The 25,914-nt window shown below is 35.8% G+C and overlaps 1 protein-coding gene across 3 annotated transcripts in view; it reads right to left on the bottom strand.

The window, feature by feature from the left end:
• Positions 1–25,914, bottom strand: part of MARCHF5 (membrane associated ring-CH-type finger 5) — a 42,216-nt gene that overhangs the window by 8,335 nt on the left and 7,967 nt on the right. The window contains exons 2-6 of one of the 3 annotated variants that reach the window (XM_030031542.2): positions 15,055–15,257; positions 9,575–9,675; positions 6,126–6,309; positions 5,526–5,692; positions 1,946–4,298 (exon numbers count right to left, since the gene is read on the bottom strand). In XM_030031542.2, coding sequence (XP_029887402.1) covers positions 4,182–4,298; positions 5,526–5,692; positions 6,126–6,309; positions 9,575–9,675; positions 15,055–15,257 — 772 coding nt within the window. In that variant the 3' untranslated portion in view covers positions 1,946–4,181. Of the gene's footprint in view, positions 1–1,945; positions 4,299–5,525; positions 5,693–6,125; positions 6,310–9,574; positions 9,706–15,054; positions 15,258–25,914 lie in introns of those variants that run through there. The other 2 variants (XM_030031541.2, XM_041127488.1) reach the window with 2 other exon arrangements.

Here is a 25,914-nt window from a genome sequence, read left to right as displayed (position 1 = left end):
TAAATTCAGGACAAAGACTGCTTTCCATAAACAGTTCCTCACCCAGGCTAATGCACTAGCTAACTGTCAGCCTCCTTGAAGTTTCTTTCAATCTAACAAGTGCCATCTCAATCGAGTAGCCACATGTCCCTGTCTTTTGAGAAAAAAAAATAGGAGGAAAATTAAGGTGATGAATAACACTTACATGCCAAAACAGAATCACTTCCATTTTAACTGCCCTTCAAAACCAGAACTTACGTCTCAAACTATACAAGAACTAATGAATACTCAACTACTTTTTGCATTTGGATAGTAAGTTCTGTTTCACACTATGTAGAACAGAGCAGTGACTTTGCAAGGGTGCAGAGGAAGGGGCCTGTTAGTGAGAGGACAACTGCTATGACTGTTTTTCAGAATTTCCTAGCTTTTACCTATCTCATGCTTTCCTCGATCAGCCCCCACCCCAGCATGCTTTAAAAGAAACAACCAACCACCAAAAAACACAAACACAAAACAGAACCAACCACCAAAAAACATATCAACACAAATTTCAGCAGCAGTTGCCTACTAGAAAAGAATTCCAAACCCAGACTTGTTAGTGAAACTGGCATTTGTACTTTAAAATGGGAAGCAGGAATTGTTAGCACAGCATTTCTCACAAGAACAGATAACATGACTGTACTCAGTGATGCATTAAACAAATTTCATCCTAGTTTTTCAGAAAAAGAAAATCCCAATAGAAAGGGGCATGGATATAGAACAAGAAATAGAGGGTTCCAAAAGCAAGATACTGATGCAACAGTAAATGGATTTATGACCTTTGTATTTCTACTTCTCTGAGTTCTCTCCATCAGTAAAAACCACTATGCAAACAGAGACATACTTGTCTGTGGCTAAAAACTTTTCTAAGCAGCAGCTAGTGAAAACAACCTCAAACACCTACTCCATAAATTTGCCCAAGTTCCACAGTATGCATTTAAAAAGGGGGAATCCTCACAGGTGTGATGATAAACATTATGCCACTGAAATTCTAGTAAAAATTGTGTCCTCAATTAAAATAGTTAATTCTGACTAAAGTCACAATACCTAAGCATATCTTCTTACAAGCACAGAACTACTCTAAATGCTGATGAGGCCTTAAACGGCTACATGGTTGGATCCTTCTCTGATAACCAAGGGAGACAGGTAACCTTTGAGAAACAACTCCAGATGAGGAGGGAATTAATATACTTCAAACCAGGCAACTCATGCAAATTGTTACAAAGAAAAGCTTTTGCAGGGGAAAAAGGATGAGGGAAAGAACCACCATTCCAACAAAAATAGTGTAAAGTATAGTAGGGCTCCATTTAAATCTATGAGTTTAAGATGGGAGAGAGAAGGGGAAAAGCATCTCCTATGTATTTACATAATCACAGCTCAGGTAATTTGTGCCTTTATGCTGATGTAATGGAAGGCAACGAGAAACCAAGTTACAGATAAGAAAGTACACTAAGAAATCCTAGATAACTAATAGCTAATAATTTCATATTCCTTGTTCTGAAAGTAATGGGGCATAAATTAGCCATCAGTTGAAAAAATACTCCCTACAGCCAGTATTATCTTTCTCAATGAAGAAGGATCAGAGTATTCCCCAAATAAATGCTGCACATCAGCCAACCCAGAGATACATAGTAACTCCCAACCCCAGTTCTGTATTACAAGAAGTTGCTTGAGTTGCAACAATTCTTTTGCTTTACATGTTTGAGAAATGCATTCCCCCTACATCATTTATTGATCACTAGAGAGAAAAAGAACAAAAAATAAGTTTAAAGTCTTACAGTAATTTTTCCTTCATTCCCAAGATATTTCTTCAGGCTATCAACTTAAAATTGATTATATAAATCCTTAGATGTGCATTAAAACAAAACACATTTTTCATTTATAAGTTTTGCTACAGGCTTTTGTTTAACTGACAAAATACACTAGGGAGTGTAAAAAATATTTATTCAACCTAATTCAACGTAACTATAATTTGCAATACTTAAAAACAAGATTTACAACAGAGTAATGACCTTCTGCCACTCAGGTGAAATCATTTTATAATCCACACAGTATTTTTATAATTGTATTTTTACAATACTTTTAACTTCCAGAGAAGACAGTGAGCTTCCCCATGGAACAAGTTTCAAACCCACTAATTTGCATCATTCAATTCTTCATGAGACTTTAAAAAACAGTAATAAATTGGTTGGAAATATATACAGTGAAGACCACTGAAAAGCTCTCTTCTCGAAATGAGGAATTCTGTAAGAAATATGTATTATATTGTTTCAAGACTATCTTACAGAACGCAGCAACTTTCAGAGGTTGCTAGTCTATTTAGAGTTCTATATAAAAGTGAGCCCACTAAGACAAATATAATCAGCAGACTTACAAGATTATAGTAATTCTTCAGTTACAGCAAGAACCTCAAAAGTATTTGATATTGATTGAATGTATAATTTTCAATACCTGTATAGTTTTTGAATACTAGTTGGCCATTATATACACTTTTGTACAGTTCTAAAATATTACATCTCAGTAATTAAGATAAACATACTATAGAAAAGGTACCATATTTTGAATTTCTTTAACATACATTATTGCAGTCAAATATGAAGTCCATTCTGCATTTACTTCATTTCTGGTAAAAAGGAATATTTACTTATGAACACTTCCACTAAAAGATTTTTTTAAACTTTTCTCCATGCATTTGACATACTAATATGAATAAGGAAAAGAAAAACAAAACAACTTTGAGAAAAACAAATAAATTGTTGTTAAGAGAAAACTTAAAGTACTAAATCTAGCTTAGGCGTGGTATGACTATTAAATGGCCGTATTATGTTTGTCAAAATTTAACTTCACAAAATTAACTTCACAAAACAGTTAACTTCCATCAAAATGAAGTTTATAAATACATCAAATAACTGAAGTACTAATGTCTCCCTTAGCTGGCTACTTTGAACATATTGTAACAGTAAAGCTTTCTGTATAAATAAACTTAGTTTATTACACATTTAAGATTTATCCTTTAGTTCTTTACAGAATGGAGCCAAGTTGTCTTAAGAGCGTCTAGCCTGCTGGTATGTACCATGCTCAGGTTAGGTACCCAGCGTGTAGTGTCACCCTGTTCCAGCCAATCTTTCCACTAGAATCCTTCCACTAGAGCTGGTATGGGCAGAAGAGAGCCTAGTCCTGGTACCAGAGCCGAGTTATGCACCCAGGTCTGGAATTTTAGAAGGATGCCCTAATCTGTCAGTTTAAATGTAGCTTTAGTGTCCAATGTTGTTTCCTCACACTTTTACTGCTCTTTGTACTTGTATGGATATTTACATAATCAAAAGGAACATGAAAACTGAACAAGGGCTCTAACACTTAACTACAAAATAGGCAACTGAAATTTACTTCCCCCCATGTAATTATTTTACCATGGAGGAAAAAAAACCGCTATCCAGCACCAGTTACAAAACAGTAGAAGAGCCATGAGAAAATAACACTAGGCACTGCAGAAGATACAACAGGACAGTAAAAATTATCAGTAATAAAATAGTCACCTGAAAGCCATGCTAATTTCAACATCTAGTACTTAGGTGGCTAAAGCTGACATACAAGTCCTGTAGAGAGTGATCTATCTTCTGTTTTCTCTGACCAGTCATTTGAGTATTTTACACCCCCTGTTTGATACCAGCAAAACCCAAGGAAATCTTTATTGGCTGATGTCCCACAATTCCTTCTCCTTGGTAATGACTCACATTTATTTCCTTTCTAAAAAAAATTCCCTTCATTGTGTGAAATGCTGAACTGGATGATAGCGTGGGTATGACAACACATATAGAAAAGGCATTTGGATATAGCCTACATTAACTACACAATTTAAATGTTCTTGTTCTGTAGTTGATGCTTTTTTTTCCTCCATTCAGCATATTGGCTCAAACAAAATAATTCAGAAGCCTGTTGCCCAACAGAAATACCCCAAAATAATGAAAGCCAAGTCACATTCTTAGGTTCAGTGGTTGCTGAAAGGATTTACCCTGCCACAAGACAGTGCTTTATTATATTTAAAGAAAAAAAAATAGGAGCAGCAACTTATCACAATTGTCCACTACTGTGCAGTAACGATGGAACCAATACAATATGGAAACCTGTTAGGTGAGACTGTACGACATCTGGAGATCACAGCCTTATGCTCCTTCTTGCTCAGGATAATTTAAAATTTTGCGGTGAGCTTGGCGCAAGTATTGCTGCTGTTTGAAGTAAACCTTAAAAGCTCCTTTTATAGCAACAAAAGCAATTCCACCCTGAAATAAAAAGATATTTTGAAAACCTGCACAGTTCAGTGTCATATCATTGCAAATGTTCTTTTTAAAAATTTCTGGTCGAAGAAGATTTGTTTTCCAATCATAGCATTTTCTTTTGAAGTGTAGCTAATTAGGACAATTCCAAATGAGTACCTCAATGTTTTCCATCACAATGCACTATTACAGAGGTTAATGTTACTTAAAGGGATTATATACTGGATCTGTAAAACCTTTTGAAAGCTTTTATTTGCTTGGAAGTCTAACAAATACTCTAAGAACAAAAAAAAAAAAAAATCAAAATACATCCTATTAAAAGAACAAAGTAAAATGCAGATATCTGCTTTCCTCCTTTCTCTGAATATATACTATACATGACAGAAGGAATAATACTAATTACCATTCTATAATCAGACTGTGAAAAAGGCCACTTGCCAAAAACAAGTGTGGAGTGAAATAAAATCTGGTTTTTGTAAAACAAACATTTTTTTTCCAGAAAGTTTTACAATATGTTTATCTCAAGTCTTCAAAATAAGAAGAGACACTAAGAAGCCTTTAGTCTGCATAAACAGTTGTAATATCACTGTTTCTTCCATGTGGAAGAGAGGGGGTGCATAAACATGTTGGAATTGAAAACAGGGGCTGAAGTGACAGTCAGATGACCAGGGATACCACCTTACCAAACTCAGTGTGCTTCCCCTTGAAAGGCTGCAAGCCAGAGAGGTTATTCACAAAGGAAGAGATTGTCTCCTCTCTTTGTCTTCCCCCCTCCATTCAACTTCTGTGGAGAGTTTATTTTTCTCTTCTTATTTTAATAAGTAATAAAGGGATCCTCTCAAAGAATTAGTAACAGAAGCTAATATGAAAAGGTTGATAATAAAACCCCAGTCTTCCCTTGCAGAGATTGTTCTTAGAAGATGCTGGTTACTCATCTTCATTATCACCCTTAATTACTGCTAAGGTCTGCCTAGTACAGTACCAGATACAAGTTTCAGCCTTGTCTTGAATTGAGATTAGTTACAGTCGTAAGGACAAAACCTCTCACACACATGATGCTTGTCCACTGCCATGACAGGCAACCTTAAAAAAAACCCTTCCCTTAATCAAATGCCACTCTCAAGTTCTAGATCAATTTATGTTCCTTTTTACTTTCCTCCCCACCCCCCCCAACACAACACTTCATATTCCCATATTAGAATCATTTATGAAACAAACAATACTGAATCTTACCAAGATTGTCCTTTGTAAATTTGAGTTAACACTGCTGAACATCAGCTTTCCAACTATCGTGGCAATAGTAGGGAAAACTAAAGCTCCACATAGAATACGTGTAGCAGAGACATGATCCGCCAAAGGGTTGGCCTCTGCTGGAATACGAGGAACAGGACATCCAATGCCTAAAGGGATGAGAGTGGGGGAAGAAAAGGTTACATAGCCACTACCTCAAACGGAACATAGAAAGCACACGAGTGCCCACCCCCCACTCCATTACAAATCTATAGCCCAATTACTTTTTGAGAACCATCCTTCTTCTCAGTGGATACTCTGTTTCCATTAAATGACTGTATTCATTTTTACTTTCAAGTAAGACCCATGGTTTTCAGTAGCTTGTTTTGTTACTAAGCCCTTAACTGAAACCATGCTCTTGCTCCTCTTGCCCCACCTTTCTCACTAGGTACTATACAAACACAGTCTAAACAGACTGAACATAAAATAGAGTGAAGGTGTTAATCACCTCTACTTAAGAATGGTGAAAACTACTTGCCTATCCCCATCTCCTAAAGGCACAAATTCAAGCTTGATATTTCCTTTTAAATTTAATCACATTACCTGGAAATATGCTGTTCAAAATCTGTAGCTTATTAGAGTATTTGCGCCACAGTCTGAGCACATAGTCCTCCCAACGAATCATCTTGCCCAATATTAGCATGACTGGGATAGTGGGAAGTCCAATCAAAAGAAATAAAGGATCAGCTCTCTCCATGACATCAAGACCTTCTTTGTGACCCACAACCTGGTAAATATGTATATAGTTGACAAACATAACAAAGGCCACAACTGAACAAAGAATGTAACTTTTTAAAAGTCTAGTTTGTTTGGGGCTGCCCACACATCTTAAGTTAAACAAGACGACTGTTCTACCTAACATACTCAGTTTTCCCTTTGCATCCTTGGTTGCTTATGAAGTGTAATGCAGGCGAGCTACCAGCCCTAGTTTGCACGTCATTAATATTGCAGAGAGCTGTAACACAATTCGTTACCATCTCAAGAAAAGTTTCACATGCTTCTGTGTAAGTAAAAGCCTAAACATCTGAAACATCAAAATAGCATGCTTTCCAAAACACGTAGAAGAACTTGCAATTTTAGAATGATTAATTCTACACTCAGAAATTGATTAGATACTACTCTTTAAAGGATAAATTGATAGCAAGTATCTCAGGATGTTTTAATAAAAAATTTCTGTTACATAGGAATACCTTACACAACAGAGATCACAGTATTATAAAGTATTGTTTCTCTAGAGAATGCAGGAAGAGGAAAGCTATTTTCAACTGTAGTGGAAACAGCAGCATATCTTCACTTGTACCTTATTTTTAAATGTGGTTAGTGCTACAGTTGTAAAGGACAGTCATTACTGATGTGTCTAAACCTTTCTACTGGCACAAAAAAAAAAATCCGACTTTGCAGTTTATAAAATGTAGGTATTAAAACTAACATAACAGTGCCTTATGTTTTCCTTAAAAGTACAAACTTTTTATTCTAAATATGTAACTCTAATAGAGCTGAGGACAAAAAAAAAAAAATAAAGTGGTAGATATCCTCTAGAGCTGTCTCAATTTCAGAATTACTAAATGCTAGTAAAGTCCTTGAAGTGCTTCTAGAAAGAACGGGCTCTTTCATGACTTCTTCCGTAAGAATCCAGGAAGACTAAAAACACTAAAATAATTATTATTACATTTGTCAGGCACTTGATTTCCTGATGTGTTTTCACTGACTTCTTGTTTTCCACACAAATGCAAAAAGCTACCAAGTCTTCGCTTGCACAAAAGTAGGTAGTAAGAACATGTAACAATAGCAAAATTTAAAAAACAAAACAACAAAAAACCCCACAACAAAAAACAGTACTGCTGGAATAGGTAGGACACAGGGAAACAGCTAGGGTAACGTACCACAATACCTTCAAACTGTACTTTTTAGCCTTGCTTTGAAAACCATTCCATTTTATTCTTCTAGAACAGGAACTTATGTTCTATACCACAGCCTCTAAAAATAGGCATAACCAATATTGTTGCCACCAAAAGATTATTCCTGAAAAAAATACTCAGCATTTGTCTTCCAGCTTGTTCACTATCTTCCACCCAAAATGTGATGTCTGACACTATCCCTTTTCTGCTTATAGTCCTTGTCAATCAAAAAAAGGCTCAATACCTTGTCTCTTCTGCTTTAGATTACTATTTCTTTCTGTTTTCAGTAACCCCATATGATTTGTTACTGACTTAGCCACACTGGAGTCACAATGTCAATTCTGTATTTATTTTTCTCCATCTGAAGCTTAACCTTTAAAAATAGCTTTTGTGCTTCTCTCTGGCCCTTCAACTGAAGGAAGGGAGTCTGAAGTACAGCAGGAAACAAGTTATATTAAACCTAGCAAATTTGGGGTGACAAAAGGGGTGGAAAAGTTTCCCTCCACTCCCAGTTTAATCTCCTCCATTATATGCAAAAATAAATTGTTCTCTTACCCAGCGTGCCATCCATATGATCAAAAAAACATTAAATCAGAGGAAAATAGCTAATTCTTCATATCTGGGATTTGACCAGCTATCTAAACATTAGTTTAGACAGATCCTCATTTCAAAAAGCAAAAAAACCTACAGAAAGGAGCATTTTATCTTTCCATTTGGTTATGTATTTCTAGTGAAGCTAAAACGGTCATTTAAGTTCCTACAGAAAAAGGCTCAGTGTAGCAGCGAGCAAGGAGATAAGGACTGGTACATTTCAGGAAGTCTAGCTGTATTATTACAGATGGTTGCAATGTTCCTGTAAGGGCCACAACAAGAACAAAGTATCAGATAAGGAAAGTCCTAAGTGTGCTATTCTGTAATATAGACTCATCCAATGGAATAGAGGAGGTATTGAAAATCATGATACATCACTTAAGCAGCCGCTTGACCCTGGCCACACTGGTACCAGGGAGACTGCATCAATTCATTTGGGCTCCACTTCAAGTGGTTGTCATATAATTTCTGCTATGAGATCATGTACAAATGGAACCAAAACAGCACACAATCTTGAGATGGAGTGACTTGTAGAACTGCAGGGCAGTACCACACACTTCAAGAAGAAGTAGTGACATGAGACTTACATGGATAAGGACTAGGTTGTGTATTTAAAATTAGAACTGTGTAGAGGAATACTTATCAGCATACAGATTTGTTAATTCTATCTACAACTGAATTAACATCAGAAATACTTTTATGCTTTCAGGCAAAACACAGGTTATGGGCTTGATATAGGAATCAACAACTAAAATGGTAACAAAGGTCCTTCTACTTGTACAGTCTATGAAAACTCTTGTCTTGTAGTTGAACTAGGACAGCCATGATCAATTCTTTCCATAGTTAATAGTCTACCACCTGTCAACGTAATTTTTATATTTAAATAGCAAGTTCACAAGAACAGAAGTAAGAAAAATAAATATTTTTTTCCCTTTCAACTAACCATACAGTCTGAAGTAATTAAAAGAACATACTATTAATTTGCAGTGTTTTGCATTTGTTGTTCATGAATGAATTGCACTATTCAGAGCATGCATTTTCCTTTATGCAATAAAAAAAGTGGTGCAACTGAAAGATTCACCATGTCTCAACCCTTTGAATGTTACCAGTAAAATTTTTCTACAGGTAAAAGAAGAGATTAGTCTCATGTCTTTTCTGAAGAATTAGACTACCCACTATTAGTGGTCAGGTGGTAATGGCACCTTTTCTGTAAGAACAGAAGTGGGTTCACCAGCCTGCCATACAAAAGGCAGCCAGCTACAGTAGTAGTGAGTTTTGTTAGTTGCAGACTGAATCATGGTTGAACAGGCATACTTGGCTTTATACAGTATGATGAGTTAAAAGTGAAAAGCTTTCTATCCGCCCATCTTGAATTCACTTGTTAACTACACTGAAAGTAGCTAAAGCATGTTTTAAGCCAAGGAAAGAGGAGTCTTAATTAATTGACTTTTTCTTTAGAAGACTTGCTTTCAAAGCTGGTAAGAAGAGGGAATACATGTGTACCTGCATCACTGTCACAGCTCCGTATGTAACAGCTGTCCAGTATATAGAGCCCACCATTATTCCAGCTGCAGCAAATGGACATGCCTTTGAGATCAGTCGATCTGCAAGATCCAAAACGTAAACAACTGGACCTATGATAAAGGAAAAGTAAGGTTTCAAGATAGATACATATATACATACATAAGCATACTGAAGAAAGCTCTCAGCATCTATTACTGATAAGAAAGAATGAACTTGGCAAAATAACAAGTCTGACATCCCACACATGCTGTTTAAATGAGAACATATAATTAAAAAGCTACTAAGCTAAACTTGTAACTTATTTCTACCTACCATTTCATTCACTGCAACATCTTTCTGAGAGATTAATACGCTGGTTAGAGCACTAATTTACCCACTAAAGTTGACTAGTTTCCCTTCTCTGTGTTGAATCAGAATTGTTCTGTTGTAGAAAGCATTTTAGGCTTAGTGGCTTTTTTATTTGTTAGATATTTCAGTTTTCAAAAGGAAGAAATACTGATTAGTTGTAATGTACTTCATGTGCTTATCTTTGACAGCTTCACCTGAGAATTCTGTCACTAAACTATCCTGCTGTACAGTAAAAAGCAGCACAGTCAATATGAAAGATTCCTTCTGCTGGAAGAGGCTGCATTCAATGTTTTTAGAAACCCACCTCTCAAATGTTGGGAGAAAAAAAACTCCTATTCAGGTTATTTAGTGCCTTTGACAACAGTGCTTGAATAGAGTTTCATTGTTCTATGGACAACTGCACTTTCAAGACTATGCAGACCAAGACATGATCCTGATCAACTTTGGTGAGGTAAACAAGAGCATGCTTGCATCTTTTCTTTGAGAGGCTGCAAGAGCACCAGCAAAGCAAAAGCCAGAAGCTTAAGTGTCAAATACATGTATGGAAGTGAAAAATGTCATCACCATGATCAAATTCCACATTACTTTCATATTTGTCAACAAATTCTACAGACTGTCCTCCAGCTCATATGCATGAATAGTTCTTGTTAGCTCCCTCCTACTTTTTTCCTACCAAAATCAGTGAAAATATTAAAGTTATTCTGAAAACCGGCCTACAGGCATTCTTCAAGTAACTAATCCTCCATGTCTCTCATCACAGCTTAGCCACTCAGGCCTTTAATTCTTTTACTACTTCCTGATTTTTTTTTTTTGGGGGGGGGGGGGGGGGTGCGGCAGGGTATTGAAGGAGTGCTGTCTTGAGCAATGGTGTTAAATGACTTACTGAAGTCCTGATATACTAGATATACAGGACTTCCACTAGATGAATTGCTAGGCTAGTTAGCATGCTCTGTTTTGCACACCGATCCTGAGTTGTATACCATTTTCCACCTGATCTCCCATTAATCAAAACTTGTTCTGTCCCTGCACAGAATTGAGAAGATTAGGTGTCAAGGATTTTTTTCTTTTTTACCTTTCTAAAGGTAAAGGTATGGTATTTGGCATTCTCCAAGTATGCAAAAATTACTTGCAGTTCAATTCTTAGCTTGAATACTTAGTACATAAGAACTTTATATTCTTAGTTTTTTAGGGTGGTGATAACTTAGCACCCTGTTCCCAAAAGGATTGTCTCTGAACTATCATATTTATACCAAATGAATTAAAAGCCGTGCATTTAAATGTACAATCAAGATGTGAAATTCATATCAAAAAAAGTTTGCAAAAAATTTATTTCCGTCAGCCACACTGACAAAATTGTGATTCTTGTTTCATGACTTAGTTGGTTCTTCTCTTTCCGAAAACAGGTCTAGTGTGAATGCTTTCAAAACAACCAGTTCTACTCAGCTCAAGTCAGCCAGTGAAAACAAGCAACAAGAACAACTAATTAAACTCGTTCATTGTCATGTTTTATCAGCACTGGTATTCTTGTAAAGCACTCCCAAATACATCTGTTTTGTGGTGTGTTTCCCCCCCTTCTGCCCCCCCCCCCTTTTTTTTTTTTTAAAGAACAGGGTAGGATTTTACATTCTGTTTGCACAGCAGTAGCATCGAGACCTTGTAGAAGTATTGCAACTTTTTTTTTTCCCATACCCAGGAGTGTGTGCAAATACCATGCTGAAGAGGTGCAATTTAAACACATTTAGTTTATATGCAGTCTTGACATAAGTCATTATAAATATTGCCAAGTTATGTATCAGACTAGTGGGCAGTCCTAAGCAACTTGGACAGAATATTGCTTAATGTACTCTCTATTCTAGCTCTGCTGGAGCCTCAAGTTCTTAACCTGCTACTTATGTACCTCAAATTGGTTACCTTTGCATGCATCTTCTAGTACAGCATGCATTCTTTTAGTAATAAGCTCCAGTTTTAAGGGCAGGAAGCATCTTCCTATGTGGCTTGTAAGACAGTAAACACCTCACTGGCACACTGCTTACAATACACCAACCGATGTAAATTAGTCCATAAGTAGCCGACAAAGTATAACTATAGAGTTAATTTATTCTCAAGTTGAGCATCCTATTGTTGATTAAGTACCAAAATTAAAGGGTTTCTGAAGAAGGAACACTCTACTCAAAATGCAAAGAACTGGAACAAGCAGTTCCACTGTATTAACAGTTATGTTTAAGTTTCCAGGACAGACTTAAGCGGTGGGATGTCTATCAACATGCTCAAAGTAGCAACAAGGTCATAACTGCAAGTACTGAATGCACAGTAATTTAGACATCTTGCCTGTTACCCACAGTTGCTGAAAAAGTTGTGTAGTCGTACCATTTTGAAAACTTACATTTGTTTGAAGAAGGTGAAGACAAGAGACTCAAAAACCCCATCATATTTGGTGAGTCCTAAAGGGCGACACAAAGCACTAAAGCTTGCCTTATACATCTTGGCAAGGTGATAAGGCAACAGAAGTCTAACACTAAAAGTACTAACAAATTGCACCTACTGATACTAATCATTAGAAGAAGCAGGCTATGGAATTAGGTATAGAATCTTGAGAGAAGACTAGCAAAACATTGTTCCAGGTTTTGGTTGGGTTTTTTTTAATTAGCCCTTTAGGAAGGAAGTTGTGAGAAAGGAGGACAAATATAACTTCCTTTTAAGATGGTATTAAGGAAGAAGCAGGAAATTAAGTATCACTGACATACAAATTAAAGAAGGAAATACAAAATACAAAAATATTTTTCATTTTGTAAAATTATCATGCTTTAACAGAGCTTTCTCTGCCAACTGTTTTCTATTTATTAAACTGAAATAATTATCTAAAAGATACTTCAGTTATTTTCAAAGTGACAGTATTTTCTTATTTAATAAAAAAAATTCTCAGAAAAAAGGAAAACAGCTAGTAAGAACAGTTACTATCATTCTCTAAAACTGATATGCACTATCAAATTTGAAATTGGATTATAATTTTAAGAAGATACGTCACTAAGAGGGTTGTTTTGAACTGTCAAATAGAGAGACACTATTACTTATAAAGATATTCGTTGATGTCTCCAAGTTGATACTACTTCAAAACTACAATCAAATAGAAGAAGTTGTGTTAGGAAGTGCCCTTTCACAGAAATTTGTTTTTAAAAAAAAGTTTCCAGCAGTACATTAGAGGAGTCTTAATGTAAGTAAGTTTCTGAACTATGATACTTCAGGGAAACTTTAGTTGTTACTTCTTCCCTGCTCAAGTAATTGTAGTTTCTTGAATGGTATGACTAGTAATGTCTTCAAAAGATACCTGCTGCAGCAGAGACAGGGCTACTGGCAAGACTGCTTGAAAACATATTACTGTCCTAACTCTCCCTGGTGTGACCTTGACTGACTTATAGTGGAATTGTGATATAACAGTTTTTGCTCACTAGAAAGAGCTACAAAAGGGCAAGACTGTCTCACTTGTTTAAGGCACTTCAAGCTCATGATTGTGTTTAATGGACCCAAATTTATTTCTGTTGTCTACTATTGGTCTTGTGTACTCTTACACAAGTCTGAATTTTGACACCCTTCTCATCTTAAAGAATGGAAAAAGATGGTATTGTGAGGGAAAATACATCAAAAGATTCTTGCATGCCTGCAGGCAAGAGCTGAACAATCTCATGCAAGAATATTAGGCCAGCTTCAGAACCTAGGAATGTTAGCGTTTAGGAATCTTAGCTTTCAAATAGAGTATGCCACAAATTGCAAGAACAAATGAAAATGCCTGTTATGTGCATGCATGTTCTCCAAACTACAGTTGCTTCCCCTTTTTCCCAGTGCCAAAATAAAATACAAATGCAGCTGACATTACAATTTCATCATTCAAGATTCAAGTAAGAATACTAAACAGCTTCAAGTTTTGTGGTACATTGTAAGTGTCCAGATATCAAACCTTTTTTTTTTCCCCAAAGCCAATGCTAAATGTTGTCATTTGATGCCTCCTTTATGATGGAGATTAAGATTCCTCTCTACCTTATCCTTATAGAAAAGCTGAATTGTGGCTGATATATGAATAACTTGGTAGTAAGTTTCATGATGGTTTATGTTTTCTTGAATATCAACAATACACTAGTCCATATTTTCTCTCCCATTACTCAGTGTTCCATCATAGAAATAAACATCACCCAAATAAAATTCCCTTCACACCTTAATTTTGTCAGCCCTTATACTAACAGAAAATAGGTCCTCTCCCAAAGAACTGACAGTGCAAGTTATTTTCAGCTGTTTCATTACAGAAATAGGATACTTTTAAAAAATCTTCTTTAAAATCTTCTAAATGCCTGTACTCACATGCTGTATCAGCATTTCTTTAACAAGCAGTTTTACTTTTAAACAAAATTAAAGTTTCCATGGCAACATTTCATTTTCTTGCCCTACTTAATATACCCCATAGAACATATGGGCAAGTGAGGGCTGGAATGATAACAACCACTGCTAATTTAAATATATGCAACATGTTGTGCAGTGTCCTAGTTGGCTACTCAAGTAAGTAGACTCTGGAAGACCATCTCCAACTTTCTTTCACGCTGACAGAGCTACAGCAGTGCCCAGCAACCACAGATATTCTGCCTCTTGAATATCGGGCAATACTGAGTCAGGAACACCTCCCAAACAAAGTAAAAATATGTTTTTCACGTAATGCAACAGGTTGCTCAGTAAGGTTCTTTGAATTTCCTTTGATAACAGTTTCTCTGCAAGCTGAGGAAAAAAAAAGATGTGTTTATGTGCTAATATGTAGCAATTGCTGAAAGAAGTTACACTGCTCAACAATAAAAAATACCACGTTAACCATTTAGTAATTATAGATCAATAACTTATAAGACTTATCAATATACCTAAGCGGAACACATCCAAAATTTTCAGAAGGTATTTCACTAAGCCAACAAATAGGACACGAGCAGAATATAAAGGTATTTCTTTCTGTCTGAAAAAGGGAACAGACAAGTTTTCAACAGAACTGATGTGCCAAGCACAAAAGAGGAAAAAGTAGGAACAAAATAAAGAAACAACCCATTATATTATGTTTAAAATTTAATTGATGCATATCTTACCTAGCTTTGGAAATACTATTAAATATTCTGCATTGCACTGAGGACAAGCAACTCTAGCAGTACTGTTTCCTCTTTGCTTTTCATCCACCCAGCGCTGTAGACAAGTCTGATGAACCCATTTCGTAGAGCCCCTGCACCTGCAAGGTCTCACCCATTCTGCTGTCCGATCATCCTCATCGGTAGCAAAACAAACCCAGCAGCTTCTGTAATTACAGGAAGGAAAAAAAGATGGTTTTTTTTTTTCTGCTTTTACATGCTTAAAATAAACTTTCACATGTGAAAGCATATAGATTTAGAAAACATGCACCTAAAGGAGATGATGCTTGTTGCTTCATTCTTAATCACCAAAAATATAAATATTTTGTACCACAGTCTTGTTCTGGTATTAACATACTATTACAGACAGCTAAACAACTGCTTTTAATACGTTCTGAATTACTAATTTAACTTCTAGTTAATTTATGAATTAAAAAGCATTGAGACTGTAGTTCAACCTCTGAATAATTCAACATATGAAAAATCCATATATTTTTAAAATTTGTTATCATCTCCTCCTACAGCAGACATTGTGGTAAGTTTTTAAAATTAAAAAATATAAGATCAATAATACAGTAGTCTGTTACTGGGGAAACTAACTCAATCCACTTAAACTACAAAACAACACAAACAACACAATGTATCACAAAAACTGTAAATAATTATATTCAATTAATTCCCTCTCTTTGAAAAGAGAAAGTACTTCATTCAGATAAATCAATTTTGTATAATATAAATTAGGTTATAAAGTCCTTGAAGAATACTATTGTACCACTAGAGGAGGAAATTTCTGCACTGAAGAATTATCTGCATATAGAAAATTCAAACATATTAATTCTATAAGGAGAAAACACAAGACTGACAGGTTATGTGACCTGACCTGAAGAGAGCACACATCCTAGTAATTACCAGATATCTGATCTGATGACTAGGCCAGATCCTTAAAGACCTTACAAATTGCAAGAGAAAAGTAAAATATGGATCTAAACTAGGAAAGTATCAGATATGTTGACCCAATAATTTAGTTTTTACTGTGAAATAATTTGCTAATTCCCCTACTGAAGATAGTGAAGTTTAGATAATAAACAAGAATCTAACAAAATAAGGATCTTTCTACAAATATACTCTGGTTTGATATATTTTTTTAAAATAAATATTTGACACAAGCCATCGTAATCCTAATTAAACCTTTATAAAGGTGTCCAGCAACAGCATCCCTATAATTTAACTATCAAGCCACAATCTAATTAGACATTATGCACTAACTGAAGTATTGCAGCACTATTTTGATGCTGGTTTTGTTCGCTTAATTTGAGTAACATCATTAAGATGAAACAGTATAAGGCTTCTTATGTGTAACCACTGACAATAATTGAGATCATAAGCAGCTGAGAAATGCTCTGGCGCTACTAAACAAAGCAATGTTAAGATTCAAGAATCTTGATTGTAGTTTTTATGTGGGGATGATACAGTGGTTCATGACATTTTTCCTCTCCCTCCCCTAGCATTTGTTGTCAGTAATAAACCTTCTTCCTAGCCTTTTAAACACTTCAATTTTTTTTCCTTGTTTCAGCTTCTCTACTCACCTTTATTCTCTCCCCACCTCATATTTTTTGTTTCAGTCTGCCCTTTCTGCATCCCATCTCTAACCTTTGTTAGCATCCGGGAAGAGAAATTACAGCTTAGAAGTCCCCTCCAACTCTAGTCATTTTGCCAGATTGTCATACTCTCTCTTATGGAAATCAGTGCTAAATAGTTGTCAGAAAAATTACTTGACAAACTTATACTTGAACATATACATACTGAAGGTCTTTCCTCTGCACGCCTTCCAAAAAAAAAAAAAAAAAGAAACAAAGCTTGTAACTAACTAAAGCTCGTTAGACAAAATTTATAAGGGAATTATAAGCACAGCAAGGGCCAATCTTACTAGAGCCAATTTCAAAGCAACAAAAATACAGTAAATTCCTTTAAAAGGTCACTATTTTCTCCCTAGCATGTCACTTGTAAACAGGTTGGGGGGGTGGTTTGGTTTTGTTTTTAACTGCTCTATGAGGAAAAGGAGGGGGCGGGGAATCTACAATGGGAAACTTACTTTGTCAGGCTCAAACTTGAAGTAGTAAAAAAATATTTTTGTCCAACAGCTTCCTTTTAAGGCCTTGCTATTTTGGGTAGTATTCTATTTGTGAACTGAAAATGTTTCTCTACAGAAGAATAACCATGTTTTGTTTATAGGAATAACTGTGCCTATAAAATATTTGCAATGCTTTCTTTTAAAGCTCTGAATCTTTTTCTGATTTATAGTGGCGGAAGTATACTGAAATTAAGCTGTGAGTGTGCAAGAGCACAACATAGCCTATAGCAACTTATTACTGGCATACTTGTGAAAGGGAACACAATTTGAGATGCAGATTCCAGGGAAGATTGCAGGAAAAGCAATTTAGTATTGAACAACAGGTAAAACAAACATAACTGTCATGTCCACGTGTCCATTTGTAAGTACAGAACATATTCTAGTAGGTACAGATGTAAATTTTTAACATTGGTGCTCTAAAACTAGAACTACACCAGTTTGCATTCAAGAAGATTGTTCAGCTGGAAGACTAACATGTTGAATCAATTGCAATTTCTCCCATTCATCTTAATGGGAAGGTAAAAGCAAAGTGTGACTTTGGTTCTTTCTGTCCTTCCCCACAACATCTGTTTAAATCAGAATTGTCATGTTATGCACTCCTGTAACACCCTCCCTCTTTCCACCTTCATACTCCCGATATGCACCTATAGCAGTCCTAACTGAAAGGACACATTAACCTTCCTAAGCAGGAAGAAGACAGCCAAGCCACAAGTTAGTTAGAATCTAGATGAAACTGCTGAGACCCCCACAAACATTTGAAAGTATTACAAAGCACAGCAGACATTTTAATTCATTGCACTTGATATCAAGGAGTTCTTAAGGAACACAAGTCCTTACAATGTTTATTAATTTTCTGTTTACATCAAGAAACCCCAAATTTACTGTAAGAACAAACAACACAACACTACTGATAATTTTTCCTCTTAGACAGTTTTTTGCTGCATTAAAAGCAAAAAATTCACTCATTCATTTCACATCCTATTTATATCTACAACTGCTCTAAATTTGTAACTTACATTTTTATTTTTAAGCAAAAGGCTTCACAATAGAGCTAGTTAGGTCTGTGGGTGCCAGTAAGGTCAGATGCCAACACACCACAGAAGTCTAAGGTTTATTCAGAGAATAACAGATTTAAGCATGAACATAATCTTGCTACACTGCAATTTTAACTAGTGAATTTGTCCATGAACACTCTGCAGATTAAATTCTGTTCAAGTTTTCTGTTAAGGTTAATAAGTCAAGAAAAATATGTATCTTTTCTTTAATTGCTTCATCCAATTTCTTGCCAGGCAATCATATCTGAAAACCTGAAAGACCCATGAAAAGAGCAACAAAATCCTTTACAGACTTAAACCTTTAGCAAGTCATGAATAATGAATAGTAAATTCCTTGTATTCTGTCATCAGCTTTATCTCTTTCCATTGACAGCAGCTGTAGCAGAAAGGGCTAAATAAAACCATTTCAAAACAAGTATATTGGCTCTTGCCAGATTTTCCATTTTCTTGTACTGAATAAAATATGACCTTGATTCTTACCACTGAATCAAGTTGCTACTCAGATAACCTGAAATAGAAAAGGCTGACAAGGTGGAACAAAGCATTGTTTCTGATAGAAACTCAAACCTTTTTCCTTGATGACTTTCTACAGAGCCAAATCAATAACAATAAATTTTTCCACACTTCCTTGGCTTAAAAAAAAAAATTAAAACAAAACATAGACAAAACCCAGGCCAATATAATTTTTTCAGCTTTGAAAATAGGATTACAAATGCCTTTTAGATTCAGCTGTTCAGTGGTGCACACATATGAATGGCAAGCAAAACCAGAAAACTTCTGAGAAAAAATTCTTGCAAGACTTTGTGCATGACATGCTCTAGAGCCATGAACTAAAAAGCATTTCTCCTTTCATTACAGATCCTTTGTAAAATATAAGAAATCTCTTTAAGAAAACTTTTCTGCACTTCTTCCACATCATAAAGCATACCACTTTCCCTTAAAGCAGCAGAAATTTGCTGATATCTTCCTATCTGATTAAAGCATCCTTGTTCTGCTAAGCAGTGACTGAGTGGCTTATTGCAATTGAATTTCACATCCAAAAAGGAAAAAGTGAAAAGGCTGAAACATAACTGATAGCAATGATAGCACAGAGAGCCAATGCAGTGAGGGGTGAAAATGTATCTTGGAAGAAATGACTGAAAGCACTCCAGTAACTGGCCATAAAAAGGCACTCTTCCAAAGGATGACCCACAAATCTGCTCTTTGGAAGAGGCAATTTTTCATGAGCTTCTATAACCAATTTTTATGCACAGTCTACCAACAGATAAAATATCCTTGATGAAGAATAGTGATAAGCTTCCACTAAAACTGCCAACTGCACTCTAAATACTGTAAGATCATGTTTAAATAGGAAGACTAGGATGTAGGAAAAAAAAATCAAGGGAGTAGCATACAACACAGGTAGGCTGCTTTAGAGCTGGCTGGAATTTTAGTAGGGGAACACAGCAAACTGTTCTCTCAAAAAGCAAGAGAAACAATGCATTGCAAATGATACTGCTAAGCACTTCCTTTTCTTGAGTTTGAAGGAACCAGCAGGAATAAAATTCTTGTGCTAGAGGGCCACTACCAGTCACAACAGAATGCAAGCCTAGCCTACATATCCCTGATAAAGGCTGCAAAGATGAGAATACCGCTTAACTCAAGAAATGCTAGCTTACATCATGCTTCACAGAGGAGATTAAGTGCTGGAAGAGATGAACTCAGCTACAAAGCATAAATTATCATGAAGACTTCAACAGCAGAATGCATACAGACCTATCTTCCACAATGGTGGAAGTTTGTCAGCAGAGGAAGACTGCAACAGGATTGTAGATGGAGCACCACTCTTTCCCCAGTATTTTCCTGGCCCATCACACACAGTAGAAAATACTTTTATCTTCAACCCAAGCTCTGTCTATCAAACTCAAAAAATCCTTACACTATCCTAAGGGGAAAAAACACACACGCAGTGAGGAACAGAGATACCAGTACAAAAATAGCAGTCTTAAGATGCTCCATCATGACTTCTGCAGTTACTTTCTAAGTCAGCATGGCACAGCAGCCATATGCCAGTCTGTATCATTCAACTAGAAAACATGCTGTCACCTCGAAACGAAGTCTAAAATCTTCAAAGGAAGTTCCTGAAAGTCATCTGACCTAATACCCAATTCTGCTCTGCCTAGTCATCAAGGATAGGGTGTAATGCTGAGTAAAGGAGAAGTTGATGAGAATCTAGAAACAACAGTAACTAGACTTTACTACAAAAGTAGTGCTTCAATTAAAAACAGCAGGAAAGGTTAAATAGAGAATATCAAGCTAATGTTGGTGTGAACACACGGCCACACAAGTGGTATCCATATATAGGTTCTGACTTCCTCTAACCCCAGGATGGCATTGTTTAAACTAGATTTTAAAAAGCTTTAATAAAAGCCCATGGATTACTAAAACCCAATAAGCAGTCAGACACATTAAAACAAAACACAGAATAATTAACTAGAAAGTGTACCAGAAAGAGCTAGTGATTACCAGAAGTCCAACTTAAACTTATTGATATATTCTCAATTATAGCTCCAATTAAGGAGAAGTATTTTACACTTGAGTTAACCACACTATATAAAGGCAGAGATATGAGTAAAGGACAGTTCACAGAATCCTGCTGGCAACTTTCTAGCTTGTGGGTAAAATTAAACCTTTGACTACAAGCCACCACCTATTGTGCTTGAATCGTGCCTTACAAAGCTTTTATGGCCTTTGCTTCTACCCAACTTAGAATAAGAAATCCCCCACAGATTTAGCTATCTCATTGCGTTTTACTCTCTAGTTTGTCAAAGACAATCTAGACTATTGGTAAAAAACCCTACCTTTCATTCTGGACAAATGGAACTTTTGCAACCAGTTATTCAGGCATATCCCTTTTGCAAAGACTTCAAAATTCAGTTCTCTTAAAGGCTTTGTTTAATATTACTCCACTCTCACTTTTTCAAAAGGAAAATCTGAGAAGTCACCAAAGCTCAACAGCCTTGCTGCGAGCCTCTAAATATACAAAGAACTTTGCTGTTATTTGTTTTATTAAGGGGAGGAAAACAGAAACCTCCTAAAAATATGCAAAGGACAAATCAGGTAAAACTATTACTCATACAATAAGCACCTTATTACTAAAACATTACATACTTTGCTAATTAAACTGTTGTTCTTATATACATTAGCAGCTTGGCATACAACTCTAACAATTTAAGCTACTGAGTGCCTGCTAGGGGGCAGTAACACTGCTTCTTACCATCATGTTTAGGAAGAAAAATAAAAGTGATTAAAACCAAGTGGAAAAAGAAAAACCAAACAACAAAACCAAAACAAAGAACCCCATACACACACACAAAACAATTTACTTCCAGAACTGAAATAGGCTACGAACAACATGATTTGAAAAGAAAAGCTGAACAAGTAGTTAAGTATGTACATAGCTAGCAAACACTGAAGAATTCTAATAGCATGAAGTTAATGCCTAAAATGTTTCATGGATTTTTTTATAGTATGCTATCTCCATTATATAGGAAAACATTTTCTTAAGCATTGTTTGACAAAGCTGTCAAAAAAAATCACAAACATAAAAAGTAAAAGATATGAAGCAACTAGCAAATTATGTTTTAGGGGCTATTTAAAGTTACTTCCTTGAATGCTCCTTTAAACATCTTAATTATGTATTAATTGCCTGTAATATTCACCGAATTGTATAGCAGTATGTCTGAAAGCTCCTCCTGATGAGGAAAGTGAAAAAAAACCTGAAGAAATTCCTTTAAGCCTTATCTTCTCTCAATGTCTAATTGCAAAGCAGCATAATGTCAAGGTATAACTGAAGTAGTAAGAGGCTCGATCAGCTTGAATTCATATACTAATATTTACACTGGCTGAAGAAAGAAAAGCTGCTAGCATGTTCTAGATACTGCAAGAACTCTAGATGGCAAGAAGACCAGACACAACCTTCTCTAACAAATAACATGACCTACTAGGAAGGCAGGACACCCAACTACTGACAAGGTGAACTATCTCATTTATGTACAAATAAGACTCAAAGGAGGGTGGGTTATCATTTGAGGCTAAAAAAATTTGTCTTAGTTCTAGCAACACTGCCAGATTTAGCAAAGGAAGACAGCTTCAGACCTCAGAGTAGTTTGAAAAGCCATTCTTGCTGTAAATCATCTGCAATCTACTGTATTAAATTCTCAAAGCAGTCCTCACTCCCTAGGGATATTACACATTTCACTGTGTGCTAAACTTTGAGTTTTTACTGTCTCCATGGTTTCCAATATATTGGATTTACTTGCCAGATAATAAAAATATAATGAACAAGTAACTACATGTGTTTAACTTCAATCATTTGAGGCGTCCTGGAAAAAGTATCTTCAACTATACCCTTGATTGCAGTCATCACAACCTGAATTCTACTCTTTTTAAGAAAAAAGAGCACTTGCATCATTGTTTGCAGTAGCTCAGTCAATACCCTCTCCAGTTAGACAGTGACACTTAAACCAAGGCATACAAAATGTTGGTGGGGGGAAAAAAAAAAAAACCAAACCAAAAACTTTTAATCGAGAACAGTGAGCAGGAAATGACTCATTTGGCTCTCCAACTTACTAAATGACCACAGTTGAATAAAGGGAAGATTTGTGTGAAAAATATCAATGCAGGCAGCAGAAAATTGATCTGAAGTTCTAGAACACAGGAGGTTGTTTCTTAGTAAAAAGAGACTCAAAGTATGCTACGATGCTCTAAGATACTGCTATAGCTTAATTACATATACAAAAGATTCCCCAGTCAATGTTCCCAAAAAACAACTTCCTAACATTATTGAAGAGTTTAAAAATACTAGCACTGAGGCTGACCTTGACATCAAAACAATTATGCTTACAGCATACTGCTTGCTTGAAAATGCTGCCTATGGACCAAGGCTAGGAATCACTGCACAACTGCTTCACTGCTTTGTCAGAATTCTGTAATTAGCTGTGCCATTCAATGAACAAAACTCTATCCATTTTGCCTCTATTAGCCAGGACTTAAGTTAAAGCAAATGTTTAGTTGACTTAAAGGAATTTAACCTTTATTCCTTCAAGTTCTGAGACAAGGGATGACAAATGTTAGCCCTTTGTATCTCCTGGAAGGTTTACTTTTCCATAACAGAAGGTTAACACATACTTATTAGCTTCCTTAATTGAGTACTAACCATATCTGTGTTTTCAAAGATTGGCATCAAGATGTTTTAAATCTGCTGTTTTAAACTGGAATGTTTGATAAAATTCCCTGTCTCAAAAAGAATTAAAAAAAAAAGTGGTTGCTATTAAACTAGCATTAAACAATGTTACTTTGCACTGGGGGAAAGGGGAAGAGAGTTGCATCAGAAAAGTACCAGTACTGGTATTTGTGGTACATGTACACAGTAGATGACAGGTGTTACAATTATCAGGAGCAACATACATACAGAATAGACCAACTTGGACATGTCTAAAATGGTAACCATCTTGACATTAACCTGTTGCTGTGACAAGCAAAAGATAAGAAATGTAAAGTCATGCGAGTCTGTGTTATGCAAGCACAATCTCCTGCAGCAATTTTCCAGTATCGCACAGGTAATGTAAAAATACAAATTAATCTTTAGGCACAATATCTTTAGTTACAAAAGTAAATACATTAGCATAGACTTAATCTGTTAGAAACCAAACTTGTGGCTACTCACTTTACATTCCATTCTTAGGCAAGGTAATTGTGAAATAAAAGTTCAATTTTTGTATTATGTGTGCTTGAGAGTTTCATGGTTAAACTGACCATACAGGGTAAGCAATTTTTCTGTTATGTTCTTCTGAAGAAAAGAGAAGAAAAATAGGAAGTGTTGTCCTAAAGCTGCAAAAATTGGCAGGAAGACTCCAAAGCAAGCAAACTGCTTTGAACTCAAGAGTTTATATAACAGACACTATTACTCAAGTTATTCTCAGTTTATAACTTCTATTTTTTTCAGTACAAGAGAGCAAACCAAAAAGCTCTACTTAAGTCAGTCAACTTATATACTCCTAATATACATAATAAAAACTGAATAATTTGAGACCTAAAAATAATAATTAAAAAAATTAAATGCCAAGATGATATACTCTTGGGACATTAATACCTCAAGAACAACAAAACCAACCACTCAAATGTAGCAGACATTGAAAATTTGGAAATGTCTTTACTCTGAATAAATCTGAACAAAACTCCAAGGTGTCTGATCATAAAATTAAGTAACTCTCCTCAGCACTCTGTAGAATTGACTGCATGACTCACCAGTAGCACAGTCACAAGCACTCAGCACATGGCCTTCTGTAATTATATCCTTCACAGAAGGCTAATTTATGTTGGCACATTTTAGTCCAAAATAAAATACCCACTTCTAAACTAAAGTATTCAGACCCCAGGAGCAGGCATTTATAACGGAAGAAACAAATGAGGTGGTATCAGAGAGGTATGTAAAGACAACACTACAGCTTTAAAATAGAGGGTCTAATCTTTTTTCTAGAAAGATTGTGAAGAAATAACTACTACATTAAAATGGCTTTAAAAAAATAAATCACTCAATGCCAGCCCCTCTTGTCCATAACAACTCTATTATTCACTACCATCACACTGTGTTAACACTTTCTTTTAATATGTACACCTTGAAGAAGAGATGCATGACCAAAGGGAGAAACAGGCACAGATACATAAACTGAGAACACTAAATAGTTCATAATGGTCATCAGCAATCAATCACCTAAACGCCTAGAAACACTAACTACACCTATCGAAAAAGTTTGCTTCTTGTGACAGTTGTTTCCAAACATAAGCATATACCAAGATTCCATGGTTAGCCCTTAAATCAATTGGTATTGACTTATTATAGGGAAACTGTTATATAGCAGGCCAGTTTAATTTTAATCTTAATCAGTTAAGATAATTAAGATTTTAAATTATGAAGAAATGAACACCTAGTCCCAGATTTAATACAACTTCAGTACAGACTTTTTTTTTTTAAACCAGCATTTAGAAGTGGAGATTTTGATTGGAATTTTTCTTATCCTATATTAGAGTTAGGCAGGAAGTGTACAATCCTTCCCCCAGAATCGTTGACACAAAAATCCTGAGCCTAAGCACTTTCATTGAACAGTAGAAAGCTATCAATGAAAAGCACTCATATTAGTATTAAAATAATGAGAGCGCAAAAAATCTTGGAGAAAAGGAAAAAACAAGATCCCAGTCCAAGTAGACAAGAAGTCATCTTAACTTTTAGGTACAGATTTCAGAGCAGATGCTAAAAAAGGCTAAGTGCAGATTTGCCAGAAGATATTAGTGGACTGTACCTCCCATATTGGCACCTCCAGCACAGTATGCTTGTATCATGCAGTGCAAATAGAGCCCTAATACTGTGTGGTCTCCCTATTTAAATTGGGGTTGCTTCTAGACCTAGTATCATAGAATTATTTGAGTTAGAAGGGACAACAGGAGGTCTCTAATCAGACTTCTTGCCCAAGGCAGAATCAACACTACGAATTCATACCAGATTGTCAGAGCTTTCTCCATCTGGGTCTTGAAAAGCCCCATGAACAGAGATCCAGAGCCGCCCTGGGCAACCTGCTCCAAAGCTGGCCTGCATTGCTC

This window comes from Aquila chrysaetos, chromosome 11, assembly GCF_900496995.4.
Source record: "Aquila chrysaetos chrysaetos chromosome 11, bAquChr1.4, whole genome shotgun sequence".
NCBI lineage: Eukaryota > Metazoa > Chordata > Aves > Accipitriformes > Accipitridae > Aquila > Aquila chrysaetos.
This window is presented reverse-complemented; position numbering and strand designations above follow the sequence as displayed.